The sequence below is a fragment of the Branchiostoma belcheri genome, unplaced genomic scaffold (genome assembly GCF_001625305.1).
Source record: "Branchiostoma belcheri isolate BF01 breed outbred unplaced genomic scaffold, Haploidv18h27 scaffold155, whole genome shotgun sequence".
Taxonomy (NCBI): Eukaryota; Metazoa; Chordata; class Leptocardii; order Amphioxiformes; family Branchiostomatidae; genus Branchiostoma; species Branchiostoma belcheri.
Window position 1 is genome coordinate 593,385 of NW_017802991.1, and position 20,166 is coordinate 613,550.

General features: G+C 40.0%; 2 protein-coding genes across 2 annotated transcripts in view; one reads left to right on the forward strand and one right to left on the reverse strand.

The window, feature by feature from the left end:
- Positions 1-2,491: 2,491 nt before the first annotated feature.
- Positions 2,492-6,656, reverse strand: LOC109465633 (arginine kinase-like). The gene is made up of 7 exons (XM_019763005.1): positions 6,549-6,656; positions 5,842-5,984; positions 5,455-5,588; positions 4,803-4,966; positions 4,330-4,468; positions 2,974-3,225; positions 2,492-2,625 (listed from the first exon to the last, which is right to left on the reverse strand). The coding sequence occupies exons 1-7, from the start codon at positions 6,654-6,656 to the stop codon at positions 2,492-2,494; spliced, it is 1,074 nt and encodes a 357-aa protein (XP_019618564.1).
- A 1,021-nt stretch (positions 6,657-7,677) lies between these two features.
- Positions 7,678-20,166, forward strand: part of LOC109465634 (vesicular glutamate transporter 1-like) — a gene marked incomplete at its 3' end in the record, with an annotated part of 15,773 nt that continues 3,284 nt past the window's right edge. The window contains exons 1-7 of the mRNA XM_019763006.1: positions 7,678-7,712; positions 12,298-12,379; positions 12,691-12,864; positions 14,042-14,157; positions 14,863-14,974; positions 17,668-17,805; positions 18,412-18,538. Coding sequence (XP_019618565.1) covers positions 7,678-7,712; positions 12,298-12,379; positions 12,691-12,864; positions 14,042-14,157; positions 14,863-14,974; positions 17,668-17,805; positions 18,412-18,538 — 784 coding nt within the window. The remainder of the gene's footprint in view (positions 7,713-12,297; positions 12,380-12,690; positions 12,865-14,041; positions 14,158-14,862; positions 14,975-17,667; positions 17,806-18,411; positions 18,539-20,166) is intronic.

A 20,166-nucleotide genomic window follows, 5' to 3' on the forward strand; every position in this document is an offset into this window, starting at 1 on the left:
TGTAATGTAGACAGCTGCCGCCGCGTCACTTGCCTGCGAAGCTGGTGTGTCACGCCGAATGACGGTTATACCGGCTATATAGAATGATACAAATGAATTAATTCCGGAGGTCTTTAATAAAAAGCCGAGTGAACTTTTATTTTATCTTCACTGCATGATGTTAAATCTTTTATCTAGCCCATACTGTCTGGCCAATTAGTTACACATTTTAAGATGTGTACATGTCAGAGATGTATTGTTTGGTCCGTGATTATAGAGTTACCGTAACTCTTTCCATTTTATGTGTTTTGTCACTGGAAGCTTATAATTAAGCGGGCCTGTGCATGCCATGGTCTCTTATACTGGACTTTCTTTCAAAATGCTTTGCATTGTCTCTTTCTGGGGTCGAAGTCCCTGACATACAATAAGATTTTTTATTGCAACATGGTGTTAAATATGTCAGGGTCCCTGGTAATTATACATAAAAAGATGTCCATTCTCTCTTTATTTTGTCACCGACAATTAATGTTGCGTAAGTATGTTGTGGTCACTGATGAAATACGAGGTTGTCTGTGAAAAATCTTCAAGTGTCTTTGTCAAACCCAACGTTGAAACATCTGTTGTTGGGTCCGGGTCCCTCGGTTCTGGCACCTGTGATCGTAAACTAGTCTTATGATGACCTTTACTACCCTGGCCTAGTTGCTTAGGACGGCTTATGGTACAATAGGTCAGTAAACCTGCAAACCAACAGTGAGATACGTACCATCAATCTTTCTTTCCATTTTATGTGTTTTGTCACTGGCTGCTAAAAAATAATTGGGCCTGTGCATGTCCTTGACATGTAATGTTTTATTGCAATAATTATAAGGTCATCGTGTCAGGGTCCATGGTATAAAGATGCCCATTTTCTCTTTGTTTTGCCACCGAAAGTTGATGTTTAATTGGGCGTAAGTGTGCCATGGTCTCTGATGCAGGACTTGCATTGTCTGTGGTGTCAACATCCCTGACATGTACTGTTTTATTGCAATAAGGTCATCATGTCAGGGTCCCTGGTATAGAGATGTACATTCTCCCTTTGTTTTCTCACCGACAGTTGATGTTTGATTTGGCGTCGTAAGTGTACAGTGGTCTCTGATACAGGGCTCTCTAGATCTGAGTCATGACCCATGTCCAGATCACGAGATATATCAAAACCATATGTTCCTCCGTAATACCATAACAAGCCGCCAGGGGCCTAAAATCTACTAGTAATCATTTTGAGCTCTCATCAAGTTCTATCAAGTATCAAGATAATCCATGTGAGCCTTCTAGAAATATGCTGTTGATACACACACACACACTGTGGAACTCGCTGTCACCAAGTACGCAGTAGGGACATTGTCATTAGATAGCTTTAAACAATGCCTAGAGTTTGAAGTTTAAGGGTTAGGTGTAACAAGTCCATCCGTGTAATATAGCCAGCTGCCGCCGCGCCACGTGCCTGCGAAGCTTGTGTGTTACGCCGAAGGGCGGTTATACCGGCTATACAGATACAGATTGTATTTGTATTGACATGTTTATATTAATTTCTATGCTATTCCCTACGACGATGCTCCAAATTTCTCGTCTACAGTTGCCGATGCCAATGCATTTGACCCAATGTATAAAACCACTGGTTGAGATTGTCAAAAATTACTGCAGGTTCTTTCCTATCCGATCGTGCCCAAACTGCTATCCTGTTTTCATTTTGTCAGTAATAGATATTCATCTTTTGTCTTCTGTTATGGGTTTAAATACAGTGGAATTCACTAAGATAGTAATTGCTAACATATAAAGGGAAATGGCCGGATACATATAAGGTATTTGCGGTGCCGAATAGTGGTGTGTTAAAGCATATATGTTGAGGTTGCTTATAAGTTTAAAGTTTAATGTTTTTTAAAGATTGCCATGTAAATAGTTAAGGTTTTTATGTGACGTGTAACTCCTCTGTTTTTACATGATTCATGCTGTAAGTTAAGTGTAAATATGTAGGATTGTGTCTGTAATTGTGATGTTACATGTATTTGTATTGGAACCCTGGAAGAATAGCCCATAATCGGCTAAAGGGTATCTCAATAAACTGAAACTGAAAGCACGAGGTTTCAAGATAAAGAAATATATCACAGAAGGTGTGCTGTTAGTAATAAGAAAATAACATGTATCATGAAAATATATAGAATAAAAACTTTGAATTTGTGGAAGATTATTTATTTAGTTTTTTTTTGGTTCACCAGATTAATTTTGTTAAGTCTTTTGGTAGCTTTTCTATTTAAATGCATATTACTCTAAATGATAATAAAACAAGACTATTGGACCTTGTGATTAAGTGTTTCAAGTAATTTTTTGTTTAAACTTAGAAACAACAACATAACCAAGATACGAAAAAAAACTACCTATGTTTTATTAGTAGGTGTACAAGCTATGTTTAGATAGTACTTGAAGTCCTGTTTGCATATGCATTTTACCACTATTGTTGAATTTTGTGTGGCTGTACCTAGCCCGATATGGCATATTGATTCAGGGAATTGATGCCATCAATCAGTATTTTCAGCAGCTCCACTTCAGTACGACCCATCCGCTGGCGGTTGGACACGTCACAGACTGCCTTTTCACTGGCCTCAGAGGTTTCTAAACAAATAACCAAAGTCACTCAAGAAAGAAATCAACCTAACTAGCGTACTGAACGTACCCATTCACAAAAGAATTACTTAAACAAGCAAAAGAAAAGGTACTTTACTCAGATCTGTTTTAGTAATACAAATTGAATGTTCTTATCCAGCTTATACAGCATTTTAGATATCATTATGTCCAGCACAACACCCAGTCTACTTATGCTGCAACTTAGGTAGGTGATTTTAACAGCTTAGTTCTTAGATCTTTGCCATATAAGATGATAGGACCCCTTATTACAGTCCTGTGGCCACCATGTCTTCCCCCCCACCTCCACCCACCGTTAAACATAGCACAGTCTCTAACCTCCATGTTTGCCCCTGACGTCCAACCCAAGCTGACCGCATGTGCTTTTGAATTCAGCAGCTGTGTTAAACGCGTTCGGCACACGCATGTGCACGCTTGTACGCATACCTGTGCCAAGGTTGGTAGGACAGCTGGACAGGTACCCATACTGCTTGTCAAACGCGAACGCAGTCTGTGCATTGTTCAGCAGACGTTTATCGATGGCATGGATGCCACGACACAAACGATTAAATACTTGCTGGACGTCTGCTCCTGAAGGTAATAGAATAAAAAGAATCAGCACGTTACGGCTCCAATGTAATGTACACAATGCTAAGTACAGGTCCGAGAAAACTTTGACACAAAACATGGACTTTTTAATAACCAAGCCGGTCTAAAATTGAATTTCAAAAAATACCGGTAATGATATGGATTAAAAGATAATGAATTCGTCGATGAATATACTAAGTATATAACGCAAGGTTACCACTTTACGGTAGAATTATGGAAAATTACATTTTTTTTGTTAAAACGCGTGGGCAGAACTAAATATTTAACCCATGTGAAGAAACAGTAGTTCGTCGGTTATAAAAGTGTGTGCCGTGTCATTTCTTCCCTGTGTTTTTTGTGCCGTGCCAGCTTTTTTTATTTAGTAATTAACAGTGAAGAATTGCTCTAGGGTGACCAATCAACGGTCTCTTGGAACTTATAAGCACACATAAACAAACACTTCTTGCTAACAATTACCGAAGTGGTCAACAACAAACCACGGTAAAATGTCACTGTGTAGCGCAATGTCGCATGCAGTAGCGCTGTGGTGCTAAATGAGGTTGGACCGCCATTTTTCCCTCAGTAGAATGTGACATAAAAGCCCATGATGTTCCATAAAACTTGTGCAATAGATAACAAGCGTCCATGCCCCTCCAGACACAACGGAGCGTCGTGAAAACCCGAGCAAACTGTTTGCTACGGACGCAGGAAGCCATTTTTGGCATTTTTGCATATATTAATGTGAAACAGCGCCACAGTGCGACTTCTACGTACCTTTCTACAGTTCAAAACAGTGACGTCACCTGATGAAACGATGATGATGATGATTAAAATGGCGTTCGAAAAAACGCTAGTCGGCGAGAACTGTCGCTGTACTTTTGCTTATTTATATGAAGGTGTTTGAAAGTTTCATACCTCAGAAAACAATTAAGATAAGAAAGCCAGGCAGCTAGGTTTGATACCAGCTATTGTTACGATTTCTTACCATTCTAGTGAGAAAGATGGATAGGTAGATAGATAGATAGAGATAGATAGATAGATAGATAGATAGATAGATAGATAGATAGATAGATAGATAGATAGATAGATAGATAGATAGATAGATACCTTTCTGCATAGATATGATCCTAAGATGATCCTCCTCGTTTACCCACACCAAAAACGTCTTTGCATTGTTGTAAAAGATGCCCCGTCCTTCCGGCCAGTCTCGACATATCCCTGCAGCTGCCTGGTACTTATCACTCTCCTGTCGCAAAACGAACATATCAGTGGGAAAATGTTTAAGACATTATGAATAACCAGGTCTAGAATAAAAAAAAATGTCAATGAATATCAAATGATAGGCACAAATTAAAAAATGCAGTTTAAGTTAAAGAATTTAGCAAAGAACATCCCTCTTTTGTGTTATTTAAAAAAAAAGCGGTTGCAAGAGTAATTGTTCTTTTCGTTATCTTTGAGGTAAGAAGAGCAGATCAAATGAAATATACCTAAAGCTACCGTATGGCCGATGCACTGCCCAGTCTCTTGACCTAAAAGGTTAGAGATGTTAAACAACTTTTTAAAAGTTGTATGCCATTTACCTGAAAAAGATATCCATCCTTTATAAGACTTTGTTTTTCTGAGCTCGTCATTGTATCGTAGGGATAGTAGGTCCCGCTAAGGTCCCCTCCAAGGCTCTCTAGTGCGGTCACCAAGATACGCTCTACTTCCAGGCGTTTCTCCCGTGACATACCTGGGGGGAATCCTGTTTAAACCAACATAAACCTGGTTAAGAACGAGAAAGTTGTGGGAATATACTCGATCACTAAAGAGTCTAAATAGACTGTTAGTGATGTAGTAATCATCTTTGTAATGCCTGCTGCAGTACGTAGGGGAGTGAGTGAGGGAGTGAGTGAGTGTTTGTGCGTGGGGGGGGTGAGCGAGCGAGCGAGTGAGTGAGTGAGTGAGTGAGTGTGTGAGTGAGTGAGTGAGCGAGCGAGCGAGGGAGTGAGTGAGTGAGTGAGCGAGCGAGTGAGTGAGTGAGTGAGTGTGTGAGTGAGTGAGTGAGTGAGTGAGTGAGTGAGTGAGTGAGTGAGTGAGTGAGTGAGTGAACATCACTGGGCAAACTGGCAACCAAATTAAAAAGATATCGTTCCTAGTGAAATAGAAAACTTTTAAATTAGTAACATTGTTTAAACAGAGGTGAGGTTTCGAAGAGGTACTGGAAAGGGGAGACTGAAGGGGAAATTATACCGTAACCATAGAGGTTCCTGACCACCCTGCATCTAGTAGACAGAATCGATGCTTCGTTGTGAATCACGGACGTCAAACATCGAGAATCCAGATTGGAGACGTGCGCAGGTATTTTGTCCATCCCATGGTATTCTCTAGAAAAGATACAAATCATGTTCTTCTACAGAATGGAATTTTGTAGAAAGAGATCAAATTTACAGCGACCACTGTCGCCTTCATCAGGATAATTAATGACCAATCACTATAAAACGTAAACACAGATGAACCTTCATGATGATAATTACTTTTTTTTATTCAGATTGTTTTGAGGTAGCAGGTGCAATGAAGTAACTTGTGGTAATAGACAGCACATCTTGTCAATAGAAAAGACGTATTGTCAATAATTACTTTATGATAGGTTCAAAGACTTGACTGTACAGTCTGTAGCACTCCTCGTCTCCTGCATAAACCCCATTGCTGCTGGTGGGAACTGCGACTCCACTCCGCACCACGTCGTTTATAGTAAAGCTAGTCAAGGACGTCTTGAAGTCCTGAAGAATCGAGTAAATACTGACCTTAATGTTGGGACGCTTGCTTTCCAAAGCAGCGCTTTCAGTGCTAGTGCTTGTAACTATAATAAAATCTAATCTGACGATTATTTCCACTTTCCGCCTTTTAGGTGTACCCAAAGAATAAAGCCTGTATGAATAACAACCATGGAGAAGCTCCGTTGAGGTAGCACTAACAATCCTGTGGCAAGTTTTTCCCAGTATTTACGTGCCGTGAAAAATACATTTAAACATCCTTAAGGACCCGAACCCGGACTGGGAAACATTCACTCTAAACATGTAATACATACCCGCATCATACATTTGTGAAATTTCGCAAATTATGTGATAGTTTGTTTCTGTTTATTTATTTCTATCTCATTTAGCCAGGATGCCTTATCTGAATTTCAGTGAAATACACTGGTTTACACTGGGCCCCTGGAAGACAGTACAGTACCGTAAAACAAATAGGATATATAGTATTATATACAAAATACAAACACATACTTAAGAAAGCCACCATCTATACTCATAATCCATATTCGGTCCGGTCGCAAGATTTCTCACCTTCAGCTGCTCCCACAAGTCGCAGTTCAGGACACGGCGTGCCAGACAATGATTGTCGTTGGTCCATGCTGGAAACTGTAGTGCTTTACTGGGTTGGATATCTGCCATGATCATCGGAATGCGTCTCTAAAGTAGATGGATGTAGTGCGGGATCACTTTAGTCATATTCGTGAGAGTTAGGCGTCCATGGTGTCTCTCTCTTCCCATTTCACGATGCACTCACCCCCTCCCTCCCCAAAAGAATTCTCGCTTTTACATGTATTTTATGTGCAGTCATATCATTTACAATTTCTTAAAGTTCCATCGGCAAATTCACACTGAAAAAGTCACATTTATAACCTTAGTAGAGTAAAATCTATAACACTCTGTATGGTACAAAGATTTTGAGTTTGTTGGATGTAGATTGTAGTGGTTTGTCTCAATGTATTGGAACTGTATCGTATACATCGCCATCGGGGAATACCCGATTGAATTATCCTTCCCGTGGACTGATTCTCCCTTCCAATGATGTTCCCTTTTTACCGAAGTCCATATTATATGATACCCCCGTATAGGAAGGCCTGGTGGAGGCTACCATGGTTTATGTACGCAAAATAGTTTAAGCGGTGTGGACTCGTAGTCCAGCCTACGAGTTATGCAGGCCTTACATTGCTGACCACCGTCGGGCGTATTTGTTGATCGCTATAACAAAATTACAGAAAGGCACAAGGGGTGGCGACGTTGCTGCCGCATACTTCACACTCTATACCACCAATGCAAACTCAAAATAAATGTCACATGTGTAACACAGGTGCCAAATCAATGAATTCTCTAGAGCTCGACCGAGGCACGTAGAGCCTTCCTCGGACACAGACACAAACCACGCACGACCTGCCAAGTTTGCAGAAGTCGGGCGAGATACGAAAGAGGTCGTACCCGGGCGAGCTACAGGGATCAAGCGAACTTCCGCCGACTCCAAAAATTCGCCGGCGATCCCAATAATTCGCGTGGTGCTCTACTACTACTGTAAATGTGGACTCATCGGCTGTTCAATTTTGCGCAATATGACGGCCGCATTAGCGATTTTATGGTTGAAAAGGGAAGCAGTCTTCTACTGCGCGAAACCATACGTAATTATCCCAGAGCCAAGATGGCGGCGCAGCTCAGTCAGCAGAGTCAGCCCAGGTAGACGTCGAAAATTCGAAAAACTGTGAAATTGGTTACTCAGAAGACAGCCTGATTGTTGACCTTCATGATCAATTTCACCCTGTGCGAGTTGCTAGCGATGGTTACCCAACAGAAACGACTTTTTTGTTAACGTTGTAAAGTCAGTATTTCCATGTAAGTATATAAAAAAAACTTATGCGCGGGATATATGTTTATGCCGCGAATATGTAACTCAGTCGAGTAGTATTTTCGTTAGGGATAGGAGAGGCCTAGGTTTGAATCAATTTGCATTTTTCTTGCCAGCCAGCTATATACAGTATGCCTTACTTCTCGACCATAAAGTCGCTAAGTTGGTAGGCTGACCGAGTTTAGGCCGTCTAGCGACGGTCGAATTGATAAAGCGTGTTATAATTTCCTGCAACCGTGCCTTTCAACTGAAGCTCAATCTCCGCTCAGTCCCAAAGAAGAAACGAAAGAATAACGGCAAAAAAGTTGGATTGATCTTTTGCCAGAAAATTCCGTACTCACCGTTTTGTTACGCAGCAACCGGAGCAATCATACACCAGGCTATCAGTTTATCCTCATACACATACGATACCCCTCTAGATACTTCTGTCCAGCATGGTGGCCATCAGGTCATTATATATACTGGGTTCTAGATACAAGGACAAAATGCAGGTCATTCGATCGCAAGTTTCCCAGGCAGCCTTGTCCCTTTGATCGGTAACTGGCACATTAATAAATCACAGTAACGACTTCTGTGGCGCAGGATTTGGACGCGTGTGACCGTAGTAGCGCAAAAACAACATCGGAACAGTCTGACGGGAAATGCGACGAGGATCTACGTCTGTTTCCTATGTGGTCCTGGCTTTTCCTGCTCCCGTAGGCCCTCTTTGTGTTAAAGTCGGTCGGAACAGCATGCAGTTTCCTTAATCAAACGACATTTGTGCAGTATAGTTTGGAAAATGACTTTGCCAAGAACACAGGTGAGGATGCCAGTTGCCTTATACTTAACCAGACGATAGAGGTAAGATATCTCATGTAGTGCATGGATTAATTTATTAGGGACCAAACACACTGTCACCGTGCAGTCATAACTGGCAGGGACACTAGGTTCAGTAACCAGGACAGACTTTCAAACCTAGAACTGTATGATTTACAAAGAGTTTGATCTACTTCATGACCAAGTTGTTAAATGATATAGATGTTTTTGGATCTTGAGTTGTATTATTAAACATACCACGTGTTATACTGGATGATCAGTTTTACTGTACCGTTGATTTTGTATATATGTTTATTGCATTGTAAGGCGATAGTTTGAATTTATGTTTAGTTTTTCTGTACGTGCACCTTTTTGGACCCTTTCTTTTCTGGCAACATTGTGTTAAAAAGATATAGCACGTGGAAAAAATAACTGAGACATCAGTTGATATGAAACTTCCCTTTTGTCGTCTGCAGTAATGCCATATAGCTCGTAGGGTCAGTCTGGACTGAATGTCATCTTCAACTAGTCAACAAGAAAATGGAGTAAAAGCCCCACAGGCACTCCGAACCAATCCTGGTATTGTGGGACTTTTGACTCGACAGCACTACATTGCCAAGCAGCAATCACAACTGCTTACATATTTTAGACAAACGTCATAAAAAGCCAGTTGAGTGTGTTTAGAGTCAATATAGCTTTTTTTCATTCTGACACTGGATAGTTTCTTTAAATGGAGATGAGTCCTCATTCTTGATGTTAGAACAATCAAAAATGACATTCACATACTGCGACATCATATTGGAATGTCAAATGTGAATGACCGCTGGTGACCCCATATCGAACACCGTTCTGTTCGAATTACATCAGTTCTGGTTCGAAAGAAGGTGGGGAAATCGGGACCCAAAGTTGACCACCGTGACGATTGCAAGTCTACGTATTTGTATTTATAAAGCAAATCAATATCTGCATAAATCTGTATCTCCGAAGTCCTATCACAGACTGCAGTATGAAGGCTGTATGTAAGTTATTGCGTATGGAAGTCAAATGATATATCACTGCGTGCTGTTAAATTCTGGTCACACTTGACACAACTTAATACCGATACACACCCTCTGCAAGTTGATGCACTCCTGTTACAACGTAATTCCCTGTCATATAGTCGTAGACGGACATTGGTACAGCGAGTGAAGGAGATCCTCGATCACTGTGGATATTCCTACCTACTGCATATTGATAGTACAACCTGTGATCCTCAACATATGTATAAAGTTTTAAGGACAAGGCTTTCAGACATGTACATTCAAACTTTCTTCCATAGTTTGTCTGTTAATACCGGTAAACTGAGATTCTATAGAAAATGTAAAACTGAATACTGTTTAGAACAATACCTAGAACATTGTGACTTCGATCAGCGCTCCGCCATTAGTAAAATTAGAATCAGTGCCCACTCCTTGGAAATCGAAAAAGGGCGATATATGAAACTACCTGTGTCGGAGAGAATTTGTAAATATTGCTCCTCAAAGGCAGTGGAAGACGAAATCCATTTCATCTCTAACTGTCCATTTTATGACGACATCAGAAATCAATTATTTACCACCGTGTCCAAAATGCTACCTTACTTCCCCACCATTCCTTACCACAAAAAAACAATTTTACTACTAAAATCAAAGAACCCACATATTATAGAAGAAGTGGGTAAATTCGTCTTCCATTGCCTAAAAAGAAGAAGTCGAACCCAGTAAAACTAGTGTCATGTCATGTTGTAGAATATAGTATAATGTTAGAAGTAGATTTAGTCTCACGTACCACTGTATTTTCTTTCTATGTTGTTTGTAACTGCAATTAGCCCTCGGGCAAGTATTTGCAATAAACTTTCAGTTATTAAATGTTGTCTGGCCAATTAGTTACACATTTTGAGATGTGTACAGGTCAAGGATATATGTTTTGGTCAGTGATTATAGAGTTACCGTAACTCTTTTGTCACTAGCAGCTTATAATTAAGCGGGCCTGTGCATGCCATGGTCTCGTATACTGGACTCTCTTTCATAATTCTTTGCATTGTCTCTTTCTGGTGTCGAAGTCCCTGACACTGATGAAATACAAGGTTGTTTGTGAAAAATCTTCAAGTTGAAACATCTGTTGTTGGGTCCGGGTCCCTCGGTTCTGGTACCTGTGATCGTAAAGTAGTGTTCTGATGACCTTTACTACCCTGGCCTAGTTGCTTGGGACGGTTTATATGATACATAGGTCAATAAACCTGCAATAGGTCAGTGACAATAGGTCAGAGAACCTGCAAACCAACAGTGAGTTACCATCAACTTTCTTTCCATTTTATGTCTTTTGTCACTGGCAGCTAATAATTTATTTAAATCAAGGACGGGACGACCCTCACCGTCCCACAACTCCTCACAGGAGCCCAAGACAGGAAGACATGGCCGCACCTCTGCTGCAAAGCCATGGTACAGGACTTGCATTGTCTGTGGTGTAAACATCGATCCCTGACATGTACTGTTTTATTGCAACAAGGTCATCATGTCAGGGTCCCTGTTATATAGAGATGCCCATTCTCCCTTTGTTTCCTCACCGACAGTTGTTGTTTAATTGTCTGTAAGTGTGCCATGGTCTCTGATACAGGACTTGCATTGTCTGTGCACATGGTGTAGATATCTCTGATATGTACTGTCTAGGCCACACTGATTTAATTTTTTGGATGACACACATTTTCTGTATATATAGGTCAATACATTTTTAATGCCATGCAAAAAAGACATCTTACAATAGCTGCATAAGTAGAGTCACTGAATTTTTTTATCAACTACATATATATATAGTGTAGCGTTTCGTAGCATTTATATGTAGAATTTTAACATTCCTGGCAAATAACTTAGTAGCCATAGAACATGTTTAGTATAATTAGGTACAACTGCTCACTGTACCCTTCATGTGTATAGTTTAGCGTAATGTAGAATGTACATGTAGAGTCGAAATATTCTCTAGCCAGTAGTTCTTTATAATACTCTGCCAGATACAATGTCCGTTGACCATATATATAGCATTATGTTAGACGCATACCAACTAGTAATCTTATTATTTGCCATACATTGTACCCGTGACAATCGTTGTGCAATAAACTTTGACTTGACATCCTCTGGGGACCAAAGCGAGAGGGCGAAAAAAAAGTCCAGCAAAAAAAAGCTGCTTAACCACAGGAATACAATGCCTGATATTGCGGATTGAACCACAGGACACAGTGACTGCATGAAACAAACAAGTTTTTATTTGCAGGAGGTAGATGTAGATAGTCTTATTCTGGTCTCATCTTCCTTCACAGCAGCTTCCTCCTTCGCAGCTTCCTCCTTTGCAGTTTTCTCTCCCTTCAGAAAAACGTAAAAGGTATTGCTTGACCTTCATTGTAGGTAGATATTATATACATTATATATACAGTATATAGTTTATACTTCACACCCTGTAGAAGTGCATACAACAAGGGGATTGAATAGAAGTGGATTTTATTTCAGATAAAAGTTTGAGATCAATATTTTGGGCAAAATGTAAAATGTAAAAGGTAGAGCAGAAACAGCACCCACCTGAAAGTAAGTGGTCCATCTTCTTCCTCTCTAGATCCCTTCCTCTCCAGCTTTTTCTTCACTCTTGTACGCTCTTCAACACCAGTGGCTTTGCACACCTACAGAAAAAGGACATGGTACATGTATGCAAAATCGATGTACTCTTGGAATGTATGTTTTCATTGAAACATCTGTTGTTGGGTCCGGATCCCTCGGTTCTGGTACCTGTGATCGTAAAGTAAAGTGTTCTGATGACCTTTACTACCCTGGCCTAGTTGCTTGGGACGGTTTGTATGATACATGTACAGTAGGTCAGTGAACCTGCAAACCAACAAGTTGTTTTACCGCCAATCTTTCTTTCCATTTATGTCGTTTGTAAGTAAGTATTCACTAGATTTTAGACGACTTTTAATAAAGCACATCATATTTTTTTTGTTTTCCAAACTAGGGTGGCAGAGCAGAAGCCGTCTCGACCGAGGCTATAACCACGCCCCAGAAGTTGCTGTGCGTTCTGCTCTTCACTGCGGTTCTAGTACCCTATGCCGGGAGGACCAGTGTCTCAGTGATTCTGGTGGAGTTACAGACGCAGTCGGATAACAATACAAACACCAACGTCTCGAAGGTCAACTATAGGTGTCTTGCTATGTTATATAGGCCATGGTCACGTGCCCGTAACTCTTGTGGGTTTCGTTCGGGAGTGATCGGTCATTACTTACCCTGATGAAGGCGACAGTGGTCGTCGGAAATTTGATACTTGTTACCTTCGCCAAGAAGGGTATGTTTTCAGTAGCATTTGTCCGTCTGCCTGTTTGTCCGTGCGTCTGTCTGTGAACAGCATAACCCAAGAAGCTTTATATGCATTGTTATGAAACTTATTAGTTGGTGGGTAGGTCTTGATGAGACCTAGAAATGATTAGATTTTTGGCCCCCTGGCAGCTTTTGTTGGTACTGCAGCAGAACGTCCGGTTTTCAAGATCCGATTGACGGATTGTCGTGATTTTTGGTATGTAGGTAGCTGATGTGATGCTTGACATAATCAGATGACAATTATGCAAATCAGCAGCTGATTTGCACAATTAATGCGGAAATCTGCTTTGTTCGACAATATGACTATGAAACACTTGTGACATGTAATTGTGAACGAGAACAAACATCTGAGGATATAGATTATGTAAATGAAGACCTAATTTGCATAATCAATGAGATTTTTTTTATAATTTCATAGTTGTAACTGCTGGGAATTTTATACTTGCCACATTTGGATGTTAAAGAGGCCAGTAATACTATATAATGACCCCACCTTGCCGATATATATTCGATAACATAAATTCCCAGACTTCAGTCTTGTCCTGGCAGCCGTGCAGTGTACAAATGTACATGGGGGAGGCCTTTCTAAAACAGTTAAGCTTGTCAAGTAAAAATGTCTCTTCAAGACACTTAGACATGAGACACACACATATATAAGAAGCTATATTCATTAGTAACCCCGAATATAAATTGCATAATTCGTCAACTGCAGGGGTTAACATCATTTGGCGAAGGCATGAGATCGTGGAACTCTTGTTTATCCTTGTGTTAGAATTACGTTTTTCCTAGGCGAGAATTAAGTTAAGCATTGTACTAGAATTTTGTCTTGTCGTCATTGTTAAGTCACATTTCAACTAAAATTTTGGACCAAAAAACGACCAATATGTTTTTGAATGTCACTAATTTTATCTATTGCCATCATTTGAAAACTACAATCTTGCTCTTCTTGTACGTTTTGCATTTGATAATGATAAACATTGACGTGTTTACAGCTTCAGTCACAGTACAGTCAGTTCAAAGTTGGTGTCATCCTGAGCTCAGTCTACATCGGCCTGCTGCCCTCAAGCTTCATCGGAGGTTACCTGGCCTATCGATATTCCGCTCTTAGGTGTGTTCTTTTTCCTACCTGTAAACTACTGATGGAAAACAACATTAGATGTGTATTCTATCTAGACTGGGGCGCTTTTAGGTGATCCGTGCGTCGAGCGGGGGGGGGGCATTCCCCCTATCAGAAATCGTAAACGGTACGTCGTATGACCACCAAGTTTTCAGAGGATGGTGTACTAGTAAAAATTAATGATAACAATAATTTGATATCATTATGACGTAATATGACGTCAGAATGGCGTAATGAATGTGGTTTTATTGCCTAAAACATCTAGATAGGCTTTTTTCGTAACTCTTAATGGTATACAACATGTACACGAGTTTAACAAACAGTTTTTATAATGGAATATTAAGGTTTACTAAAACGTATGGTGCCCATAGCAACACCAGTCATAAAATGAAATGGAAAGGCAGAGGGCGAAATAGTTCCAACATATAACACCATACCCAAGAGGCTGAGCTGGAGGCTAGCCGTTTATGCATCGACGTACTATACGGTTATGTGAAAGATCACTTAATCTGCTTATCACTGACGGAGCATGAAGCTTTTCCAATCATCTTCATATCCCCCCTGTAGAGCCCAAGTGAACATTATTACTATATGGTTCGACAGTTATGCATGGTTTTGAGATATGTACAGCTACACAACGAATGTACAAATGTAACAACCTACCTCATCCTGTTGCTTCACTATGGCGAATTCTAGGGTGCTCTTGATCTCAGTCGGCGCCAGTTCAATTGTCCACAGTCTCGCCCCTGTTATGTTTCAACACTTTGAGACTGCAGTAATTCAACGTGTTCTTGCAGGAGTTGCAGAGGTAAGAGTTGACTTAGAGTGTATATGTTTCAAGGCAAAAGACGTGCATATAGCAGGAATATTGAAAGATATGGCATTATATATTTATCAAATAACATTTTCAGGAATCGAACCTACGTTCCTTTGTAGTTTCAAGTGTCTTCTCATAGCGAAACTCGCTAACCTAAAAGCTTCATTATTGCTATCTAAGTGTAATATATAGTCAAGATGTAGCATATCAACTGTTTGTTCTGCTTTGAGACGTATTATATAAGTGGAAAGTCTTTCGACATTTACGTTACACATCGATAGTAATTATCTTTTCGATTTCATATCAAGTTGAAATTTTGCTTTCATTAACTGGCTAAAGATCATTAACGCCTCGAAATGATATTAATGCCGTTCCATACAGGGGTCATGCGAACCTGCTGCTTATGGCGTTCTAAGTGAATACTTGTCCCCGACGCAAAGCGCACGAGTTTCGCCATACATCTTTGCAGGTCAGGAAGTCTAGACTCAAGTATAAGTCGCCAAACAGATGCCATTTAATTATCAATGCAGAAATTTTAGAGGTGCGTGTCATATGAAGTCAAAAGAGTTATGGCATCAACCTAGAACAACTACACGAAAAGCACTGTTGTTATCATAATTATCATTTTACATGATGCATCTAAAGCAATGTGATGATAGTATTATATGTAATTTCACAAGAATCATTGTTTTTGCTGTTCAGCACTCTACCTTGGCCAGTTTCTTGGTATATTTGCAACTGGCTTCATAACACAAAGACTAGACTGGCAGGCATCATTCTACATATATGGTAAGTGTCTGTGAAAAACAACATTGGTATTACTAACCTTAACGAAAGTTTCTCAGTGTAATTGGAAAAGGGAATATGGTCTTGGCGCTAATATTATGTGATATTGCTATCTATACACTATTGACTGACAAGGCATTAAAAGTTAGAAAAGTCACCATAATGATTTTTCTGTAGGGAAAGCATTGTTTGTAATATTTGCGATTTTTACACAAATGTATTTGATATTAGCCTCTACCAGGATTCGAGAAGTGGCTGAAAAGAGTAGAAATTGGCCAAATTGACAGATAACGTGCCGCTCAGAAGTACAGTTTACCGCTTCCGAAATTTTACTCTTGGGCGGACCAACTCCTCTGGCATGTTATCTATTTCGCCAATTTCTACTGTTTCGGCCGTTTCTGGAATGCTGGTAAAGGGTTTTTCATGGTATGTATTATCATTATTGATACATTATCATTATTGATACATTATCATTATTGATGCATTATCATTATTGATGCATTATCATTATTGGTATATGAATATACAGGTGCGCTGGGGATAACATGGACGGTCGTGTCGATCGCATGCAAAGTAGCAGGTGTATTTAAAAAGCAATCTGCCACGGACACACCTCAACAGAGCAAGGCCGATATCCAGACAATGGTGGGAAATATAACAAACATCACAATGCAATGCAGTAGAATATCTATAGTGATTTTGTTGAAATATATCAGAGTGGCACTAACATCATGACCGAAATAAGGTACGTACTTCAAATGAATGGCACTTTTATGACATGAGTGAATGTAATATGTAATTACCCTCCATGAAAATGGGGGTACTGTTTTTACTCCGTTTCATGTTTGGTCTGATATCTGAAGATCGGTGAGAAGGAACTGTACGATATTTGGCAGATTGATGGATGGGGCCTTGGAGATTGTGTAGGTTGACTTTGAGCCCCTGGTGATTGACCTTGGTACTGCAGTTTAATTTTTTTATTCTGTTGTTTTCGCGTTATGGACTGTTTGTGCGATATTAAGGTAGCATGTAGTTGTTATTACCATGGTTTAGTGGTTTAAATTTGGGTCCCCTAGCTGTTTGCGTTTGATATTTACAAAATGTTTAATGTTGGACTTTTTGTGTTGAATGTTTGGAAAATCTGGGTGATGGTTTGGTATGATTTTTGGTATGTGGGTAGTTGTTGAGTCTCTTTGTGTTTTGGAGTGCATTAGCAGGTTGTTGCATATTTTTATTGCTTAATTTAAAAGGATTTTCACTTTTTCACCCCCACTTCATAATAGGATGGTCTGTTAAATTTGACCCAAAAGTTGGGACAGAGTGTTTTTGTTTATACCTCCAGCTGGCAGGTCAGACCCAGGCAGCCCTATCTATTTTTACCCCTAGACAGAGTCTGCAGGAAAATAAATCTTGTTTGTCTGGTCTGCAGGTCATTTGCCTGTCTGGTCATTGACCTACATGTACAGGCAAATGTAGCCTGGGTACCATCCCCAGTAGTATATTCGCAAACTCTATAACAGTTATAGAGTTTGCGAATATACTACTGGGGATGGTACCCAGGCTAAGGCAAATGACCTGCTGGCCATCAAAGTAAACAAACCATGGTAACAAGACACTAAACGCCTGCACATGACAGCTTGATAAATACAAAGTGCCACCACAAATCATTCTGCTGATAAAAACAAAGTTTGACTCATAATATCTCTATTGAAATACACCAAAAGATTACAAAATAACAAGCTATTTCATGGAGGGATGATGTCTACGACTTCTCCTTGTTTGTAATGGTTTGGGTCATTCAAATATATCAAGTCGAACATTATCTGCGATTCGAATAATATACATTCAGAATAAAGAGGTATTATACTAGTATTGATTGATTCTATCTTTCTCTGCAGAAAAGCATTCCGTTTTTAAGCATGGTCACGTCTCCTGCTGTTTGGGCCTTCAGCCTGCTCAACGTAGCGTCCTATATTTGGGACCCAAGCCTCCTCCCTCTCTACTTCAACCAAAGCTTTGGGGCAAATATCGAACTGGTAAGATCGTTTTTATCGGTGAAAGTGTAAAAAAATCATACTATTAGTAAAAGTACAAAGTAGAGGTATTTCTGTTTTACTTCATTGAGCAAGGCTATCCTATAGTTTTAGAATTGGAATCACAGTACAAATAAAAGAATACACTGGTTCATGCATCGTAAAAATGGAGTTATATTACATGGTCTCATACATTTGTACCTCCGCCAAATGTTGTTAACGAGTTAACGACTGACTGACAATTTCTCATTGATACATGCATAAAGAATACCCATTTATGGAGCCAAAATGTAATCATTTTTATGTCTCATCAAGACCTACCCACCTACCGAGTTTCATGACGATCCATTTATAGCCTCTTATCTTGCTAAAGCCTTCACACATACATTCTACAAATATATACAATATACACGTACATATATACTTACAAACGCTACCCACAACATAATAATATTTTTGGCGAAGGTTGAATTCCGTTTACTTCTGTGAGTATATAAACTATATAAAAGTGACTATCATGTGGTAATGTTCGTCCATCGTATCATGTAACATAAGGTAATCCGCTAGCAAATTATTGATATGTTTTAAATGATTATTTTTCTTTCAAAGGTCGGTGTCTTATCTGGACTTCCTGTCCTGATATTTGGATTTCTGGAGCCAATATTTGCCCTTATTGGAAACCAAATAAGCAAGCATGTTTCAACGACTGCCACGCGGAAAATCATGGCTGTCACGAGTATGCATAACATTTTGTATTTTCTGTAGTACGTCTTTCTGCTCTAAGCAAAACAGCGGATTCAGCGTCACTTCATTCTAATTTGAATTACCTATTATGCACTGCAGTAACTGTACTGTAAAATTGAACTATTTTAAGTTGTCTTTTAAAATCATCATGTGATGTATCAATGCTGCTATTGATTCAACCTATTCAGGGGGGGGGTACAAATATAGGACCGACCTTGTAACTAAAAATTATTAATGAAATGAAATATCTATTTTTAGAGGATTGTGTACTAGTGAATTTGGTTCATAACAACAACGTCATTTATGTCATTTCATTGGCTAAAACCGCATACGACAATTGAACAATAAATATAAAGTAATGACATTTTGTTGAAAACATCCTGGTTACACTTGAGCTTATGACATCGTGCTCACCGTCTTGTACTTTTAACAATGATGTCATAAACTAGCATGAGTTTATGATGAGTTTTAAAAGGTTAAAGTAAAATCAAATTGTCAAAAAACAATTACTCAAGCAACTGGATATGATTTTGAAAACGTCAGACGTTTCAGCTAGTATCCACTAGCTTTCGTCAGTGACTGAGAGACCAGAGGGGAAAGCAGGTTTATATACACAACCTGTTGATTGATATGCAAATAAAGTGAAGACAAATTTTTGGAAGTCGAAAAAGGAACAAAAGTCAGACAAGTCAAGACAAGATGATGCAAATTAGTCTGAAAGCTCCTGTTATACAGGACAGGAGCTTAAGTGTTGTCTGTCCTCGGGGCTGGGAGTGCCAAATCCCAAGTGCCGGAAAGATCGACCCGTAGCCCCCTTCCCTGTTGAGGGTGGGGTTGTACATTCTTTCATATATTGCCTCTTTAACACCCCGTTCCCACCAGCGTGTTTCGCGGTCTAAGACATCCGTGGACTCGAGTTTGAAAGAGTGACCCTGGTTGTGTTGTAGGTGGTGGAAAATAGCTGAGGAGTAGCCGTTGGCACTAGGTCGGCAATGTTCTTTGTACCTTACTTTAAGCGGTCGACTTGTCTCTCCGATGTAGGTGTTGTTACAATTGGGCTCCTCACATTTGAGTCTGTAAATAACATTCGCCTTGGTACCCTTGTGAGGTCGGTCCTTAGGGTGTACCAGTCTTTGTCTGAGGGTTGAGTGAGGTTTGAAGTTAGTGGCTATGTTGAAGTTTTGGAAGATCCGTCGGAGTTTCTCTAGATACTCCTTGGACATACGGAATAGTGATGTCAAATGTGAGGAGCCCAATTGTAACAACACCTACATCGGAGAGACAAGTCGACCGCTTAAAGTAAGGTACAAAGAACATTGCCGACCTAGTGCCAACGGCTACTCCTCAGCTATTTTCCACCACCTACAACACAACCAGGGTCACTCTTTCAAACTCGAGTCCACGGATGTCTTAGACCGCGAAACACGATGGTGGGAACGGGGTGTTAAAGAGGCAATATATGAAAGAATGTACAACCCCACCCTCAACAGGGAAGGGGGGCTACGGGTCGATCTTTCCGGCACTTGGGATATGGCACTCCCAGCCCCGAGGACAGACAACACTTAAGCTCCTGTCCTGTATAACAGGAGCTTTCAGACTAATTTGCATCATCTTGTCTTG